This window comes from Vitis riparia, chromosome 17 (genome assembly GCF_004353265.1).
Source record: "Vitis riparia cultivar Riparia Gloire de Montpellier isolate 1030 chromosome 17, EGFV_Vit.rip_1.0, whole genome shotgun sequence".
In the NCBI taxonomy this organism is placed as follows: Eukaryota; Viridiplantae; Streptophyta; class Magnoliopsida; order Vitales; family Vitaceae; genus Vitis; species Vitis riparia.
The window spans coordinates 3311691-3331812 of record NC_048447.1 but is presented as its reverse complement, the minus strand read 5'-3'; the positions used below and the strand labels follow the sequence as shown (position 1 = coordinate 3331812).

Genomic DNA, 20122 nt, shown 5'->3' with positions numbered 1-20122 from the left:
TCCATCCAGAGTTTAAGGAGAAGTTTAGAGTTTGGTGGCAAGAATGTACGGGTGAAGGGTGGGAAGGTCACAAGTTTATGAGGAAATTAAAGTTTATTAAGTCAAAGTTGAAAGAGTGGAATATAATGGCCCTTTGGTGATTTAAAAGAGAGAAAAAAGCTCATTCTGACGGACTTAGTAAGAATTGATCTAATTGAACAAGAAGGGAATTTGAATCTTGATCTGGTGTTAGAAAGGACTTTAAGAGAAGGGAGTTAGAGGATGTGTTATTAAAGGAAGAGGTTCAATGGAGACAAAAATCTAGGGTTAAGTGGATTAAAGAAGGGGATTGTAACTCTAAATTCTTCATAGAGTGGCCACAGGAAGGAGAAGTTAGAAGTTCATTAAGTCTCTGATTTCTGAGAGGGGGGAGACTTTGAACAGCATTGAGGTTATTTCTGAGGAGATTGTTAATTTCTTTGGGAATCTTTATTCCAAACCGGTAGGTGAGTCTTGAGGATTGAAGGAATAGACTGGGTCCTATTTCTAGAGAGAGTGGAGTTTGGCTGGATAGGCCTTTTACTGAAGAGGAGGTTCGGCATGCAGTTTTCCAATTAAATAAGGAAAAGGCCCCTGGTCCTGATGGTTTTTTACTATTGCAGTTATCAAGAGTGTTGCGATGTGATAAAAGAGGATCTTATGAGGGGTGTTTATTGAGTTCCACACCAATGGGGTAATAAACCAAAGTACAAATGCCGACCTTCATTGCTTTGTGCCTAAGAGAAGTCAAACTTTTAAAATCTCAGATTATAGACCCGATTAGCTTGGTTACAAGTTTGTATAAGATAATTGCTAAGGTCTTATCAGGGCGTTACGCAAAGTTCTTCATGAGACAATATCTGGTTCTCAAGGAGCCTTTGTTGAAGGGAGACACATTCTAGATGCTGTGTTGATAGCCAATGAAGTGGTGGATGAGAAAAGAAGGTCAGGGGAGGAAGGAATTGTTTTCAAAATCGATTTTGAGAAGGCCTATGATCATGTGGATTGGGGCTTCTTAGATCATGTGCTTCAAAGGAAGGGGTTCAGCCAGAAATGGAGATCATGGATAAGGGGCTGTTTGTCTTCTTCTAGTTTTGCAATCCTAGTTAATGGGAATGCAAAGGGTTGGGTTAAGGCTTCTAGAGGTTTGAGACAAGGAGACCCTCTCTTCTCCTTTCCTTTTTACTTTAGTGGCAGATGTTCTAAGTAGATTGTTGTTTAGAGCAGAGGAAACTGGATTACTGAGGGTTTTTCTGTGGGGAGGGATAGGACAAGAGTGTCTTTGTTACAGTTTGCAGATGACACTATCTTTTTCTCTAAAGCCTCTTTGGAACATCTTCAAAACCTCAAGATTATCCTTTTGGTTTTCGGGCAAGTTTCTGGTTTAAAAATCAACTTAGAGAAAAGCACCATGGTTGGTATTAACACTAGGCAGGAGCTATTGTCTAGTCTGGCTTCGGTTTTTGATTGCAAAGTGTCTGAGTGGCCTTTATCTTATTTAGGTCTTCCTTTGGGAGGGAACCAAAGACAATAGGCTTTTGGGACCCAGTGGTTGAGAGAATTTCGAGAAGGTTGGATGGTTGGAAAAAGGCCTATTTGTCTTTGGGAGGGAGGATTACTTTAATTCAGTCGTGTTTGTCTCACATCCCTAGTTACTTCCTCTCCCTATTTAAAATCCCAGCTTCAATTGCTTTAAAGATTGAGAAGATGCAAAGGAATTTTCTGTGGTCTGGGGCAGGGGAAGGGAAGAAAGATCATCTTGTCAGATGGGAGGTTGTTAGCAGACCAAAGGAGTTGGGAGGTTTGGGTTTTGGGAAGATTTCTTTGAGAAATATGCTCTCTTAGGGAAATGGCTTTGGAGGTTCCCTAGAGAAAGGAGTGGTCTTTGGCATAAGGTTATAGTGAGTATATATGGGACACATCCTAATGGATGGGACGCCAACATGGTGGTTAGATGGTCACACAGATGTCCTTGGAAGGCTATTGCTCAAGTTTTCCAGGAATTTTCCCCTTTTGTTCGTCTAGTGATGGGCAATGGGGAGAGAATTCGCTTTTGGGAAGATCTTTGGTGGGGTAACCAATCTTTGTGCTCGCAATTTGCTGATCTTTATAGAGTTATTTCTATGAAAAACCTCACTGTTTCAAATGTCCTTGGCAATTCCTTTCCATTGGCTTGGAATTTAAATTTTCGCCGCAATCTTACCGACTCAGAAATTGATCTCCTTCAGAGATTAATGTCCTCCCTCAGTTCAGTGCGTTTCTCTCCTTCTTTGGCTGATTATAGAGCGTGGTCTTTGTCTTCATTAGGCCTGTTTTCAGTGAAATCTTTTTTCTTGGCCTTGTCAAAAGTCTCTAATCCTATTTTGTTCCTTCCGGCCAAGTTTTTGTGGAGTTCAAAAGCCCCTTCAAAGGTTAAGGCCCTCGCTTGGTTAGTAGCTCATGGGAAGGTGAACACCAATGACAAGTTGCAGTTGAGAAGACCTTACAAGTCCCTCTGTCCTCAATGGTGCATTCTTTGCAAAGGAAATGGGGAGTCGATTGATCACCTTTTTCTTCATTGTCCTGTTACCATTGGACTCTGGAACAAGTTGTTCAAGCTAGTTGGGCTGGTTTGGGTCCCTCCAAGGAGGTTTGTGGACATGTTGGTTATTGCTTTTAAAGGCTTGGGGAACTCCTTAAGAGGCAAGACTCTTTGGCAAGTTGCTTGCCTCACTTTGGTTTGGATAGTGTGGCAAGAGCGAAACAATAGGATTTTTGAGGATAAGGGGAGATCGGAAGAGACGTTATGGGATTTGATTTTGTTCTATTCCTCTCTTTGGGCTTCTTGTTCTGCAGCTTTTAGAGGAGTTCCTTTAAATGTGTTACAACTCAACTGGAGTGAGGTTTGCGCTTCAAAAGTTTGAGTTTGGGGGTTTCTCTTTGTTTTTAGCTAATGTTGGGGGTTTTTATGTTGTTCAGATTGTGTAGGAAGGACCTCTCATCCTTCTTGTGGTTTCTTTTGTTTCTTTTTTCTTTCTTTCTCATGTATCTTTCCTTCTATTAATATATTTCTCTTCGTTTCTGATCAAAAAAAAAAATTAGGGATTCTCCCTTTTTTCTCTTTTCACAGAAATGATTAACCAAAATTTAAAACATTCTTTTCTTTGTAATCTTTCAACTTGGGTATGTGCATAAGAGAAGGCTCAATGCCATTGATTGATTTTCAGATTGGGTTAGGTCTTTTTAGATTGATTTTGTTAAGGGTGGTTTTTTGTGTCTTTTCTTTCAAGGCCTTTCTTTTTGGTGCCCCTCGTTTATGTGCTGTGTACTTTGGTGTACTTTTCTTCATTTTTAATCTACATGTATGTATCTTTACCTATCAAAAACAAAAAAAAAGGGTTCGAACAATAATTGCAAAAACACTCGATAATGAGTAACTCCAAAGCATACACTAGAACTACTGCTCAAGGAGGTAAAAATTCTCCACAAACTCAATGGAGATAGAAACTTGGAGACTTGGTTTTGTTTTGGGTCATTATTTGTTTTATTAGTCAAATATTAGTAATCATATATATGAGATTCCATTATTGATTGGTTGAGCTCCAAGTAGGGAGAGTGAAATTGTTTTTTGTTTTCTCTCTTCCTTTTTGCTTGCCTCATGGTGCTTATAGATGAGATTCCATTATACATCATGCTTACCTTGGTGCGCCATTTTTTAGACTTTTTTAATATATTTTCTCCTTTTGCCTTTAAAGAAAAAAGAGAGATTCTATAGAGAATTTATCAAGTACCCGGAATATGTGTTCAATTTTCAATCTGAAATCTAAATAAATGAAGTATCTAGACGAGTAATTAATTTTGTGAGTCCTAAGTATGCGTGAATTCATTAAGTAGTTGAACTCTTTAATCTTCCACTTTTAAAGTGTTGAGAGTTCCCATGATTCTACAAAAGAGCTTCATGTAGGAGTTTGAGAGGAATGAATGCAGATGAATAAGAGTGCAGCAGAGATTTATAATTCTTGTGAGTGATTCACAGATTCAGAGGGTATGGAGCCTTCTCTATGTGTGATGATACCTAGGCCCTATAAGTGTGATTGTAGTTGGTAATGTTACCCTAGCAGGTATTACTCTCATGTGTTTCTTCTTTTAGATAGACAGCATGGAATCTGATGTCCTCTTGCAAATGAATTGGGTCTGTCTTAGTTATACAGATGTGTTGCATGATACAGGAGGAGGAAGTGGTCATGAACCTGCCCATGCTGGTTTTGTGGGGGAAGGGATGCTGACAGCAGCTATATGTGGAGATGTTTTTGCCTCCCCATCAGTTGATTCAATTCTAGCTGTATGGTTTCTTGCTTTTTAATCTTATAAATTGAAGAAACATGCATATTATGTACCATTTGGAATATCATCTTTCTTTAGGTGACTACTGAATGATATTATTCAACTTTAGGGTATTCGAGCTGTTACTGGTCCCATGGGTGCTCTTCTGATTGTCAAGGTATCTTATCTTCTAAACTGGTTAGACAGCTGGAAATTCACTGAGTCGGTGTTTAGCGATGTTTCTATATGTGAAATGACATCTAGACCAGCAGACAGCCCATCCCTGTGAAATAGTTTATCAGCTTTGCTATTTATTTATTTTTGTAAGAAATTTGGTTGATTCAATTAATATCAGCACGGATTATATGAGGCATTCAGCTAATGTTTCTTGACTACTAGTGTCGTCTTCTGGATTTTGACAGAATTATACTGGCGATCGGTTAAATTTTGGTTTGGCTGCCGAGGAAGCAAAATCTGAGGGATACAAAGTTGAGGTATGTGAAGTCAACTTGAATTTTTTTTCTTTGAAAATCATTTAACAAATAATCAGAAAGGATAAAATCAATGGGAAGAAAATGATCTTTGCCCATTGCAGATTGTCATTGTTGGTGATGATTGTGCCTTACCACCACCTCGAGGCATAGCAGGACGAAGAGGCTTGGCTGGGACTATTCTTGTTCATAAGGTTCTTTCTGTGTGTGTGTGTGTGTGTTTACATATGTATACATATATGCATATATTTATTTGTGTCTATGTCAATAAGTGTGTATTTATATGTGTATGTGTGTATGTATACATATATGCACACACACACACACTCGAAGATTTTCTAGTATGGTCACAATGGTCATAAAAAATGAGGAAAAAGTTGTTGTCCATTTGAAATCCTATGCATGATATTTTAATACTATTGGCCTAGTCACATTTTAAATGTTATGAGAGAAAATGTAATCATTTTGAAGCCCCATCTTCTGTTTTTAATTTTATTTATTCATTTATTATGGATAGGCTAAAAAGCAGAATGTATTAAAAAAATGTGTCTAAAAAAAAATAGGATGCAACCCATGTACACACAATGTATACAAGCAAATCTCAGAAAAGTAGATTAACAACTTTGCTAAACTTTTTTGATAGGCAAATGATAAGATTTTATAAACAAGCACCAAAGGAATGGTATACCAAAGTACATAGGAAGCATACAATGTGTGTCAAAAGGCACAGCTAAAAAAATATGAAACACAAAAAAACAACTCCTTTTAGCAAGAACTCAACCAACAAAAAAAAGAAGATAAGAAATCCAAAAATCCAATTTAGCCTCTGTTTGCTAAACAACTCCCTTTATTGTCACACTACCCATAAAACCAAAAGAGGACAAGAAAGGAAAACATTGGTATATTTGGAAACTGTTCTCAGGAGCAGTTTTTTTTTTTTTTTTTTTTGTTTTTGAGAACAAAAAAATGTAAAAACATGTTTGGTCGTTAGTTGTTCCCAAAACAAGTTTTTGAGAATTATTCTAAAAACAAGGTGTTTTCTAAGAAGATATTTTAATTGTTTTCACTTGTTTTCTAGGGGCATTTTAAAAAATAATTGTAAAAATATGAAGAATGATTGAAAATGTAGCATTGCAGATAAAAGTTATTTTTAAGAAATTTTTGGAAACATAGAAAACAGGTTGAGAGCATTTCAAGTTCCAAAATTATAAAACATCAGAAATCTGTTTTCAAAACCGTTCTAAAAAACTGTTGTTTAAGAACTATTTTAAAAAATATTTCCAAATAAGCTCTTAGTTTCCCACCTAATCACAAGAATAGTCTTGAGAAGCACATCTTTCAACTCCACGCACGACTGCTCTAATCATTCATGTGTTATTCTATTATGCCCTCACCAAGTGATCTAGAAGATACATAACACATGTAGCCTCTAAATAAATAGCTTTGCTTTGGCTCCAACAAAAGTGTTGGGGCAACTATGAAGAATATCTCTAATTGAGTAGGGAAGTGCCCAAGAAGCGATAATGAAGGCATCATTGGCCATAAATTAGAAGTCCATTTGCAGTGGATGGGGGGTATAGGAAATAAGGTTGACCCCTAGAGGATGGTTTGAAGAAGATATCCTTCATGGGTATTGGAGGCAATGTTTGGTTTGGGATTGAGTCAAAATCTTTTGAAATTTCGGTTGAGTCTCTCAAAGGAAAGATTTCTGGTGTTATCACTGAGAGGGGGTGAAGTTTCTTGTTGTGGATTAGGTTTGGAGACGGGGGTCTTTCTCTTTTCCTAGAAGGGGTGGAGTTTTGTTGTCAGAAAGAGAACTTGAAGGTGTTCAGCAAGTCTTGGTTAGAGGGAGGGAGGAGCTACAGGCTCCAACTTCGAATTAATGAGGTAGGAAGGTTTCTCTTGTGCTCAATTTTTTCTGTGGAAGGTAAGAGGTTTGTTTTGATTTTTCCTAAAGGTAGGGACTGCCAGGAGGGTGGGCAGTGTTTGCTCAGAAGCTGAGAAGTTGTGGGGTGGTGCTTCCTCATGAAGTTGCTGAAGTTCTTTTGGCTGGGGATACCTCCATGCAGAGGAAAGCGGCTATGGGGTTGAAGGACTTGTTGCCTTTGGCGGAAGTGATGGGTGTGCCTCGGAGGGGGACGAGTGATATCATTTAGCTGCAATTTGGGGGTATTAACTCTTTTAACAAATTGCAGTCCCTCAACTGGTGCTTGGTGGGGCGTTGGGGTGATTTTAGCAACGATGCCCCACTCTTACCTCCATTAAAAGAATGGGTGAAGTTTCAGTGGAGTTTAAAAGGGTACTTAAAAGAATGGGAGGTCTGCTCAAGATGATTTTGAAGGATGGTTCTAAGGTGGATTTCTTGGTGAGTGGCATGAACCTTGATGTTGACGCTAAGGAAGGGGAGGAAGCGAGGCCTATGCAGGTCAATGGTCTTACCCTAGAGGGGTAGATGAGGAGATCCATTATGTTAGAAGATGGTTTCAATATGCTAACCTCTTTTAGCAAATTTGTGGGGCTACCAGTTGATTGTTTTGAGGAGGAAATCTTGGTGCTTTTAAGAAGCTTGGAGCTTTGTAAGAAAGGGAAGGCTATGAGGTAGGGGTTAAAGAAAAGCCTCTCAGTTGGCTTGAAGTTCGAGAGGGAGCTTTGAACGCTGGAATACTTTGTTAATTGTAAGTTTGATACTGCTAATGAGAGGAGAGGGGGGAGAGGGGGGGGAAAGAAATTGATATATAGCCAAAGTTTGTCAATGAAGCTTTGCATTCTATTGTGGAACGTTAGAGGGATAAGCATAGAATCATTAAGTTTATGATTTGTACGCATTCGGCTGATCTTGTCTGCCTTCAAGAAATGAAGGTAACTAGATGTCTGTGTCTTTGGTCAGGAGCTTGGGTATGGCTAGGCGTCTATAATGGGGGGCAGTAGATTCTAGGGGTCAAGCTAGGGGATTTTGGTTTTTTGGGATAACAAGGTACTACAACTCATTGAGATGGAGGTTGGGGCCTTTTTAGTTTCATGTCATTTGAAGAACTGTGAGGATAATTTTCTTTGGATGTTTACAGGCGTTTACGGTCCAGTTTTAAATGAGGAGAGGGAGTGGTTCTAGAATGAGTTGAGTGCTATTAGAGGTCTCTAGAATGACCCTTGGTGCATGGGAGAGGATTTCAATGTTGTGAGATTCTTGGGGGAAAGGAGGAATTGCTTTAGAAGTTTGGGTTCTATGAGGTGCTTCTAAGAGGTTAACCGCTTCCAAGAGGTTATTGAAGATCTGGAGCTAAAAGACCTCCCTTTATCTGGTGGTTCTTTTACTTGGTGTGGTGGTTTAAATAATAGGTTGGCTTCCAGGTTGGACCATTTTTTGGTTTCTAATGATCGGGAGGATCATTTTAACGACTTGTTCCAAAATAATAGGGGATTGGTTGGATCAGATGGTATATTTTCACAGTTCGTTCCTCTATTTTGGTCAATGGATCCCCGTTCGGGTTCTTCCAAAGTTCTAGAGGTTTGAGACAAGGTGATCCTATGTCCCCTTATCTATTTATCTTGGCAATGGAGGCCTTCTCTCGTATCCTTATTAGAGCGAAGGAGGAGGGGTTTTTTGAAGGCTTCTTAGATGAGGTGGAGGCTTTATTTATGAGGTTGCAAGTTCAGACAAGTAATAGAGATATTGAGGATAAAATGATTTGGCTAAACTCAAAGAGTTGCATCTTTCTTAGTTAAATCTTTCGATTTCTTTTCATCAAATGGAAAAAAGGAGGCGTTCCTGTTGGAAAATATGCAGAACCTGTATGAAGACTTTCCAATTGGGAAATATTTTTGAATTAATTTTTTCCTTATTAGTTTAGGTGAATGATTCTTTTTTGTGAATAGAGATATCCTTGGCTAGAAATGTAATGGTGGAAAATTTTAATTCTGTGGATGGTTCTGCATTGTCTTTCTCTTAGTCAAATGTTAATGGAGTCATGACTACCACTATTGTTACTGCCAATGCTATGAATTCAGGAAAGAAGGAAGGCCGAAAACCAAGTGAAAAGGACTCACTTTGGTGCAACTATTGCCACAAGAATCGTCCCTCCAATGAAAACTGTTGGAAGCTACATGGCAAGCCTTCAAATTTCTTTGGAAAAAATAATGGCAGCATAAGAGGAAATTCAGGTTACAAATCCCAGAGTTATGTTGCTGATATAGAAGCGAAACAGCTAGAAAATACTATTACAAGAGAAATTTTCAACAAGGAGGAGATTGATAAGCTGAAGCAATTTCCTTGTCTTATTTTTTCATAGTGCTTCCATTTCTTCTTTTATCACTTGAGCCCACTTCAGATTTGTTAAGGCTTTTTGTATTCTGTTGGGAACATTACATGAAGACAAGTTGTGTACAAACGCCTTGAGAGGTTTTGATAATCTCCAAGTTGATACATGGTTGGCAATTGGGTATGTTGATCTTCTTTCCTCAAAATCTTGTGAGTATTGATTTGGGGGCTTTCCACGATTATGTCTGAAAGGTAAGCTTCAGCCATGGTTTGAAGAGCTCGGCTATTAGGTCGCTTTTTTAGTTGCTATAGCTACCCATGAATTTTCCGGCAAGTTTCCTTGGTATGCGATGGTTTCTTGCAGTGATCACACCAAGGCTTTTTTCTCTTGTCTCCTTTCGATTAAGGGCCTTGTGAAACAAGGGCTGAGCTTCTAGGTTCTGTTTTGAGACTTGGTTCAGGACTGCTAAGCATAATTCTCTTCCTGCATTCTTCCTGCCTCACTTATGAGAAAACCTCATGGATTGATGAAGAAGGCTTTTGATCAAGAATCCATCCTTTCACCTCTTCCAAGCAGCCGTTTACACCTGTGAGAAACACATAAACCCGATTGTTTTCTTCACGCTTCATATACCTTGCATAATCATTGGGATTCTCCTAGACATCATCGTAGCAGTGGTCCAATTACTGCCACAAAGTTGCCATCTAGTTGTAGTAGACAATAACTTCATGATCTCCTTGTTTCAATTCAAAAATTTGGGAGGAATTCTCCAAATCAGAGTAACTCTCCCGTATAGAATCCCATATGGCTTTTGTTATAGGCATGAACATATTGGGCTTAGCAATAGACGACTCCATAGAGTTGAGAAGCCATGCCATCACTAAAGGGTTTTTTGATCTCCAAGTTCTAAAATTTAAGTCCCTTTCTGCAGGCTTCATCACTTCACTTGTCAGATATCCTAATACATATATTATATTTACATTTATATTTATTATTTATTATTTATTATTTATTATTTATTATTTTTTTTGATAACGAGGAGGCTTCCATGGTTAAGCCCTTAGGACTCTCCATGGGGACCCAAACCTTGGGTTGCTAACCGCCCCGCAACAACTAGTATCGGATAAATTCAGGGTATCATCAATGACAATATATATATATGTTGAAAGAGAGAGAGAGAAAACCTTAATTCTCATTCATATGTTTAACATCTTACAATAGAGAAATATATATACAAGGTTAGGTTGAATTAACTACCATATATGTGACTTATATTAAGAAAGGAAAGAAAGATTGTACACTGTAAATACATTATATTCAACACTCCCCCTCAAGCTGGAGCATATATGTCATATGCACCAAGCTTGTTACAAATGTATTTAATCCTAGGACCTCTGAGAGATTTAGTGAAGATGTCTGCTAGTTGATCATTTGAATTAACAAAACTTGTAGCAATACACCCTAATGCGGTCTTCTCTCTAATGAAGTGATAGTCAACTTCAATATGCTTGGTCCTTTCATGGAAGACTGGATTGGATGCAATATGTAATGTGGCCTGATTGTCATAGACTAGCTTTATCTGTTCATCTTTTCCAAATCTCAATTCCTGAAGGAGTTGCCTCAACCATATGAGTTCACATGTTGCCAAAGCCATAGCTCGATACTCAGCTTCGGCGCTTGATCTGACCACTACATCTTGTTTCTTATTCTTCCAGGATATTAAGTTACCTCCAATAAAAACACAATACCTTGAGGTGGAACGCCTATCTGAGGGTGAACCAGCCCAGTCTGCATCTGTGTAACCAACAACTTGGGTATGACCCCTGTCTTCATACAATATACTTTGGCCTGGTGTTCCTTTAATATATCGAAGAATGCGGATCACAACATCCCAATGGTTGTCACCTGGTGATTGTAGAAATTGACTAACCACACTCATAGGAAAAGAGATGTCTGGCTGAGTGATGGTGAGGTAGTTCAGTTTGCCTACAAGTTGTCGATATCTCCCAGGATTTCTTAGAGGCTCCCCTTGTCCTGGTACAAGTTTGACATTTGGATCCATAAGAGTGTCAACAGGTTTACATTCTAACATACCCGTTTCTTCCAAGATGTCTAAGGCATACTTCCTTTGTGACATAACCACACCTGAATTGGATTGAGCTATTTCAAGTCCCAACAAGTACTTGAGTTTGCCCAAGTGTTTGGTTTGAAAGTGGTTGAAAAGGTGTTGCTTTAGTCTTTGGATACCCTCCTGATCATTGCATGTAATGACAATGTCATCCACATAAACTACCAAATAGATGCACTGGCTCGAAGAGTTATGATGATAGAAAACTGAATGATCTGCTTCACTCCGAAGCATTCCAAACTCTTGAACAACTGAGCTAAAACGCCCAAACCATGCCCGAGGAGACTGTTTCAAGCCATATAGAGAGCGGCATAACTTGCACACTAAACCAGACTCCCCCTGAGCAACAAAACCAGGTGGTTGCTCCATATACACTTCCTCGAGAAGTTCACCATGAAGGAAAGCATTCTTAATATCCAACTGATAAAGAGGCCAATGACACATAGCTGCCATAGAGAGAAATAAGCAAACAGAAGCAATCTAGGCAACAGGAGATAAGGTATCACCATAGTCACAACCATAAATCTGAGTATAACCTTTAGCAACCAAGCGTGCCTTAAGGCGATCAACCTGATCATCAGGACCAACTTTACCAGTGTAGACCCAACGACATCCAACTGTAGATTTACTAGGAGGTAAAGAAACAAGATCCCATGTGCCATTGGAGTGCAGAGCAGCCATTTCATCAACCATTGCCTGTCGCCACCCAGGATGAGAAAGTGCCTCACTAGTGCTCTTAGGAAGAGAAACAGAGGATAAAGTAGAGACAAAGGCAGAAGAGGATGAAGATAATTGATGGTAGCTCAAAAAATTATAAATAGGATGAGGATTACGAGTAGATCGATTACCTTTCCGAAGAGTAATAGGCAAATGGTCAGTAGATGACAGGGCCGGGGTAGGGGAAATCGGTGGGACAGGAGGTGAGTCATCAAGTACCTGAGCTAAAGAGAGAGGAGGAGCAACAACACGATGTCGACGATGATAAACCTGAAGAGGACGAGAGAGCGCATTTGAAGGGGGGGATATATAGGGAAGTGGCAATACTTCAGAAATGGGAAGAGATTCAGAGGATGAGAAGAATGGAGAGTCCTCAAAGAAGGTGACATCAGCAGAGAGAAAATAACGATGAGTGTCAGGGGAATAACAACGATAGCCATTCTGAAATCGAGAGTATCCTAAGAAGATGCATTTCGTAGCCTTGGCGGAGAGCTTGTCCTGTCCAGGTGTGAGAGTATGAACAAAACAAGTACAACCAAAGACATGAGGAGGAAGGAAATAAAGAGGTTGGGTAGGAAAAAGGAGGGAATGAGGGATTTGGTTATGTAATATAGATGAGGGCATACGATTAATCAAGTAACAGGCGATAAGAACAGCATCCCCCCAAAAACGAAAAGGAACATGACTATGGAGAAGGAGGGTACGAGCTGTCTCAACAAGATGTCGATTTTTATGTTCAGCAACCCCATTTTGTTGAGGAGTATGAGCACAAGATGACTGATGGAGGATCCCATGTTGGGACATAAAATAAGTAAAGGGTGTAGAAAAATATTCCCGAGCATTGTCACTGCGTAACAGTCGAATAGAAACATTGAATTGTGTTTGGATTTCAACATAAAATTTCTGGAAAATGGAGAATAACTCAGCTCGATTTTTCATTAAAAATAACCAAGTGCATCTTGAATAGTCATCAAGGAAAGTGACAAAATACTGAAATCTTAAAGTAGATGCGGTCCGACACGGACCCCAAACATCAGTGTGGACAAGTTCAAAAGGAGACTTTGCTCGATTATTCAAACGCTTTGGGAACGACACACGAGTATGTTTCCCAAGCTGACACGACTCACACGCAAGCGACGACAAAGTGGAAAAACGAGGGACCATCTTCTGGAACTTGGAGAGACTAGGATGATCCAGACGACTGTGAATGAGAAGAGGAGCATCAGTGGAAATGCAAGCTGCAGGAGATGAAGGTGATGTGAGGTGATAGAGGCCTTGAGACTCACTCCCTATACTAATCGTCTTCCCCGTACTCCGGTCCTGCAAGATCACATATTTATCAGAAAAAATGATAGAATAATTAAGAGTGCGAGATATTTTGCTGATGGAAATAAGATTAAAAGGACACTCAGGGGCATAAAGAACAGAATGGAGAGGTAGGGAAGGGAGAGGATGAGCCAAACCAATACCTTTAGCCATAGTTTGGGAACCATTAGTTAAAGTAACAGTAGGTAAGGCAGAGGTAGTAGTAGTAGAGGAGAAAAGGTGTTTATTACCAGAGATATGATCAGATACTCCAGAATCTAGAATCCATGGGCCAAGAAAAGGAGATTGAGTAAAGCAGACAGAGGCATTACTGGTATGGGCAACAGAAGCAATAGAAGCTGATGTGGCTGCCTGATATCGGAGATAGGCATCATAATCACCACTAGTAAGGGTGATACTCTGAGATGTGGAGCTCGCAGCGGAGTTAGGTCGAGATAGCAGAGGATCAGATGACTGAGCAATGTGGGCAGTGCGAGGAGGCCGTCCATGTAACTGATAGCAACGATCTCGAGTGTGACCAAGCTTATTACAATAGGTGCATTGAGGATGTTGTCCTCGACCCTGATTGCCACTACGTCCTCCTCGAGAGTTAGTTTGAGAGGCTAACATAGATGAATCTGAAGGACCATCAGTCGACAAGGTCTGAGTAGAGGAGAGGCGTAAGAGATGAGTGAACACATCATCCAATGATGGCACTGATGGACTAGCAAGAATTTGATCTCGGACAGACTCAAGATCTGGCCGGAGGCCAATGAGGGTTAACACCATAAAGAACTTGTCAGTCTGTATTTGTTGAGCTTCAGCACCATTAGTGAAGGGCATCAAAGTTAAGAACTCCTCCTTAAGAGACGCAATTCGGCCAATATAAGTAGACAGATCCATGTCTTGTTGTCTCACATGAATAATATCAGAAACCACCTTATAAAATCGTTCAATATCATTCGTGTATAATCCTTTAGCCTAAGTCCAAAATTTAAAGCAGGTTTTGTAGGCACGAAGATGATGTAAAATTTTGGGATCAACAGATTGCCATAATACGCTGCATAATTGTGCATCGATTTTCTTCCATTGCACTTTGTCAATATCGGGTATAGCATCCTCAAGTGTAACAAGATGATCCTCATAACCTTGTCCCATAAACCAGAGTTCCACGGACGTTGACTAGGAGAGATAATTTTCACTACCAATCAATTTTTCTGATGTGATAGTAGGAGATCCAGAGATGGCGGATGTAAAAATAGGATTTTTAGTCGCCATATCCACTTCACTTGAGATTGAATCACGTTTGGATCAAAGAGAGCCCTAAAGGGAGGTTGGATCATAGCTGTGGAAGAAGAACCTGGTATGTCGGGACCCAAACAAAGGAGAAAAGTGACTGGAGATGAAGAAGAGGCCTTCCCAAGGCACACACAGGTCTCGGTCAAGGAAGGGAACTGTCGTCGGAGGCTGAAATACCAAAAAAAAATGGAGAAGCAGGGTTCAGAGAGGACTGACGAAGGCTTAGAAGTGCAAGACGACGCCGGACGAGCCTGCTGGTAGAAGCTCAACACCGGAAAGTGGGCCACGCACCCTCACTCGCTGGCACGTGGGATTTAGGCCGTCGGAGAAAAACGGTGTGTGGAGGCTCGTGGATCGGTGTTTGGCTCCGGTGCATTGAGAAAAGTTGCAAATCTCCTCTTTGCGCTCCTAATGATGTGGTTGGTGTCGGAAAATATTGTCGGGGAAAAGTCGTCGGAAAATATCGCCAGAAAAATGTTGACGGTGATGAGGGTTTTCTGACCACGATATGGCTGACCGGAAAGCTTTGGGAGATGGAAAAGGTGACTGGAATGAAACACGATCACTGGATGGATTCTCGGAATTAATTACACAGGTAAACCAGAAAGACTAAAGTTTTCTCCCTTGGCTCTAATACCATGTTGAAAGAGAGAGAGAGGAAAACCTTAATTCTCATTCATATGTTTAACTTCTTACAATAGAGAAATATATATACAAGGCTAGGTTGAACTAACTACCATATATGTGACCTATATTAAGAAAGGAAAGAAATATTGTACACTATAAATACATTATATTCAACAATATATATATATTGCGACCATTCTAAGTAATTCTTACCATTCAATTCATGAATGGTTATCTGCAGAGAGGAATTTGCAAATGAATGGTCCATGCCATTGGTTGTTTGGGTGGCTTCAGATGTAGCCTCAAATTCTGTTGATGTCATGTTGATTTTGGTCATCGCCATTTTAACCATTGAAAGATTGATCTAAGAGCCATAGCTCTGATACCATAAAGATTTTTAGAAGATAATACGATTTCTTTGTAATAATAAATCAGAATACACAACAACAAATAAATTAGACTCCTAGCACCACAAGATCCTAACTTGTGGGAGATAACAAAAAGAAAAAATATTATTACTAATCCAATTTTGTTACTTGGATTTTATTGAACAAAAAGGCATAAAAATCTTAACTTTCCTAACTATATTTGACAATTACCAATAAGACTTGAGCTTGGTTATCCCATTTTTGTTTTGGTCATCCATCTTTTTATTTGTTAAAAAGGATGTTTCCTCTTATGTTTGGAAAACTAGATATTCAAGGTTTTCATTGTGTTGTGTGTGAATTTGCTAAACACCACTGTGTGTCTTTGCTAAACACCACTGTGTGTCACTCCCTTCAGGGAGTAATTAAAGTTCCATTCTATTCAATCTAATCCACGCTGAGGTTTGGGGGCTTACTCAAATTCAAAGTATTTCTGGGGCAAAATGGTTTGTCTTTTATTGATGATTGGACAAGGGTCACATGGGTATATCTTATGAAACACAAATTTGATGTTACTACTATCCACCACCCACCCACCTTTTCAGTGAGGATGAGCCTAGGATAAAGTCAAAGCTCCCCCCACCGACCCACTATGCAATGATGAATGTCCTCAGAAAATCCCATTGCTTCCCCTTTCCTTACCTCAATCTACACCACCTCTCCGACTGCCAGATGAGTATCATCAATTGCCACCTGGCGAACTCTGACAGTGTCAACAAATGATTTTTCCTTCTTCAAAGCCAATGCATTACCCATTGAGGATGGGAAGGTCACAAGAGGGGCAGTAGAGGCACTTGAGGAAGGGGCAACACCAAAGTTTCTTAACTTCCTCACCAACGTAATCTAACCTCCCAGGTGCCCGTTTCCCTTCATGGAAGACCAAGGTAAACCTCTTAGATTCCACAAAGCAAATGGAACACAAAATAAAGTGACCTGCAACATTACTCTGAAGCTCCGACCTATAACTCGTCTCCCCTTTCTTCCATTCCTTGAAAGGCTTCCCTGCAACCTTTTAGGCAGCAATCCTCCACCTCTACAAGCAGGGCTACCAAGCTTCTTTCTCCAAATCTAATCCATCTTTAAAAGTCTTGACTCCTTTCCCATACCAGACCAACAAACTTCCCTTTCACCAACTCAACATAAATCTCCAAAGGATTTCCACTCCACTGCAAACCACCCTTTACCTTCCTTCATGGTTGGGTGATGATAATTAAGGTTATAGTTGCATAGTATGAGAATTTCAGAAAGTCAATTTGTTAATACTGTTTTCTCCTTTCCTATCTTATGAATACTTAAAACTTTCTACATCAATTTAAAACATTGTTTAACTTTGAACACACTTACGCACACAAAAAAGACCTATTAGCTCATAAACTAATTATGCATCATAAGAAAAACATCGTCATTGGTTCCACATCAATTTGTGTCATCCAAACATGCTTAACCTAAACTCTTGCAATGAGAATACCAAGTCTCCCAACTAATGTAAAAAGCTTTTGAAAGCCCTTGGTTAACATGTACTAGATACAGGGGACTGAAACCCAATCTAGTTATTGCTTTTCATTTTGAAATAATACTTGTTCTTTCTCCTTCAGGTGCTGCTGTAGATTCACTTGTTTTTATTGCTAGCTTGACAAAGTGACTAAAATTAGTTTCTATTTCAACTGCATATTTTGTTCTCAGAAAGAACAATTCATTTATATGTCAATCATAATTTCAATGAGTTCCTCAAATATTTTTTCCTTTTATAATTTATAAAAAATAGGTTGCTGGAGCTGCTGCTGCTGCTGGCCTTTCGCTTGCTGATGTTGCTGCAGAAGCAAGACATGCATCTGAAATGGTTGGAACGATGGGTGTTGCATTAACTGTATGCACACTGCCAGGTCAGGTCACATCTGATCGTCTGGGTCCAGGAAAGATGGAACTTGGTCTTGGGATTGTAAGTTAATCTCAATAAGTCCCCTTGTTCTCATTATTTCTGATCATTAATGCAGTTTGCATTAATTACTTAGCATGTATTTTGAATTGACTTTGACATGGAGTTTACTCTATATTTTCAAATTGTTGAGTTACAACTTTTGTTGGCTACTCTTGATGCTATGCACTTTACTTAGTGGCTAATTATTGATTATTATTATGTTTTTTGCAGTCTCCACTGAATAACTGGTGCTTTTTATTGATTTTACATTGTTTTTGTTGGCATTATTTACTAAATAATTGGTTCTTCTATTTACCTCTTAATTTAACTCTGATCCTACTTTTGAATATCCAGTTAGCTAAACATGCATTTCTTTTCAGCATGGGGAACCTGGGGCAGCTGTTGCTGACCTTCAGCCTGTGGATGTTGTGGTTTCTCATGTTCTTAAGCAGATTTTATCACCGGTATGTTCTGACATATATTCTGCCTTATCGTTTGGATAATTAAAGATAGTCATCTTTTTGTCAGGATTTCTGCTTTTAATAGTAAATTGTGTTGCAAAAATAATGTTCTAGGTTAGTCTAAGTTGACTCACACATGCTAAATTTGAAATGACAAACCTTTGAGGGGTTTTACAGCATTTGTGTGTCCTTGAAGATTTTTTGAGCACAAGATTTCTGAGTAATTTGATGTGCTAATTTCTTTGACCTTAGGATGTTAGGTAATCACATTAATCCTTAATTCATTTTATTAGAATTTGATGAATCAATTTGGAGCAACTTAAGTTGGATTGATTGAGCATTCCATGTGCTAGTGAGAAATTGGGCATCAAGAATCAGTAACTATGAAATACTATTGATGAAAGAAAAAGATGTCTACTAGGAAGGATGAGAAATTGTTCACAAGGAAAAGTTCCTGCAAAGTAAGGCCTTAGTATAGTCCCACTACACCCAAACAAATATCTCTTGGTGAATAGTGTTTTTTTAGGAATAAACAACTAGTTCATGCTGTATTTTTGTTGAGCATTACTTTGTAAGTAATCTAATTTTTTTTCATGCTCACTAAGTCATGGCAACATCATAAGCCTCATTTTTGGAACCACTCTTCTCTTCCTTGCAAACTCTTTGTCATCTCTTCTTGAATATGAAGCTACTAGGCAGCAAATTTGTGTTCATGCAATTTAACAAGAAAGTAGTTCAATTTTGAGCAGTTTGCTTTGCCTTTACTTCTTCTGTATGAATGCTTCGAAGCTAGTGTAATATAATAAACTTGTGTGTGTGTGTGTGTGTGTGTGTGTGTATGTTTAAGTTGACTATATGAACCATTGGATTTCAAATAATGAATTTGTAATATAATAAACTTATTTCCTTGCTTCTCTTTGGGTTTTCTGTTCCAAGGTTTTTAAGGGGACTCTCCTTAATGTGTTACAACTTGACTGGTTAGCGGTGTGTAATTCCAAAGGGTTGGTCTAATCTAGAGAGTTTGTTTGTTTTTATTGTGTACTTTCTTGTTTTTGTATTCTTGTAGTTTAGTTTTCTTTGGTGGGAGGATTTCTCATCCTTCTCTCATACTTCTTTTTTTCTATCAATATATCCCTTTGTCGTTTCCTATCAAAAAGAAAATAAAAATAAAAATAATGAATTTGTACAATCTTATAGGTTGGCATCTATATACAATAGAAAAGGAAAAACTAACTTCCCAAATTATTGATCCTAAAATCAAGGAATCACAATTACATTGAGAGAATAGGACAAAATAAGTAATTTCCTAAATTTGAAAATTAGGAAACAATCAACTTTTGGCTTCCCTATTCTATAGGGATGCTTAGCTGTACCGTTAACACTCCCTTGAAGTTGATCAATAGATATTGTTCATTCTTAGCTTGCTCCTGATCATTTGGAATCCTTGACTTAAAAGTCCTTTAGTTAAGATTTTTATCAATTGTCCTTCCGTTTGAAACATAAAGAGTGCAAATCAAGCAAATATTCAAATTCTCTTTGATGAAGTGTTTGTTAACTTTCACATGCTTTGTGTGATCATGTTGGATAGGATTGTGTGCAATATTAATTGTCCATTTGTTTTTCAAAATACAACTTCATTGTTTCTTTCCATTTAACTTCAAGATCATCAAGAATAATTCTCAATCAAAGAAGCACACATATTCCTTTAAACCTTGCCTTTGCCCTTGATCTAGCACAACTCCTCACTTCTTACTTCTCAAAGTAACCAAGTTCCTCCTAGGAACTTACTATATCTTGATGTTGACCCTTAAATCTATAATTGACCCCACCTCATTGATATTAGTGTATGCTTGCAAGCTCAACTCTATACTTCTTTCAAACAGAATACCTTTCCAAGAGTGAATTTCAAGTATCAGAGATCATATAGTCTACCCCAAGATGACTTTGTTTTGGTGAATGCATAGACCAACTTATAATGCTCGAGGCATAGGCTATATCCCGGTCTAGTATGGGATAAGTATATCGACTTTCCAACTAACCTTTGATGCATATGTCGGTCTACAGCTGCCTCCTCCTTAACATCATCAAGTTTGTGATTCTATCCACTAGGAGTGTCAACCGACTTACATCCTAGCATCCTAGTTTCCCTTAGCAGATCAGAAACATATTTTTGTT

At 38.8% G+C, this 20122-nt stretch overlaps 1 protein-coding gene across 2 annotated transcripts in view; it reads left to right on the top strand.

Annotated features, from left to right (window-relative positions):
• The window catches only part of LOC117905096 (putative 3,4-dihydroxy-2-butanone kinase), a 100808-nt gene that overhangs the window by 16639 nt on the left and 64047 nt on the right, over positions 1 to 20122 (top strand). For both annotated transcript variants that reach the window (XM_034817998.1, XM_034817999.1), the window contains exons 4-9: positions 4227 to 4339; positions 4451 to 4498; positions 4743 to 4814; positions 4916 to 5005; positions 17334 to 17507; positions 17867 to 17950. In XM_034817998.1, coding sequence (XP_034673889.1) covers positions 4227 to 4339; positions 4451 to 4498; positions 4743 to 4814; positions 4916 to 5005; positions 17334 to 17507; positions 17867 to 17950 — 581 coding nt within the window. The remainder of the gene's footprint in view (positions 1 to 4226; positions 4340 to 4450; positions 4499 to 4742; positions 4815 to 4915; positions 5006 to 17333; positions 17508 to 17866; positions 17951 to 20122) is intronic.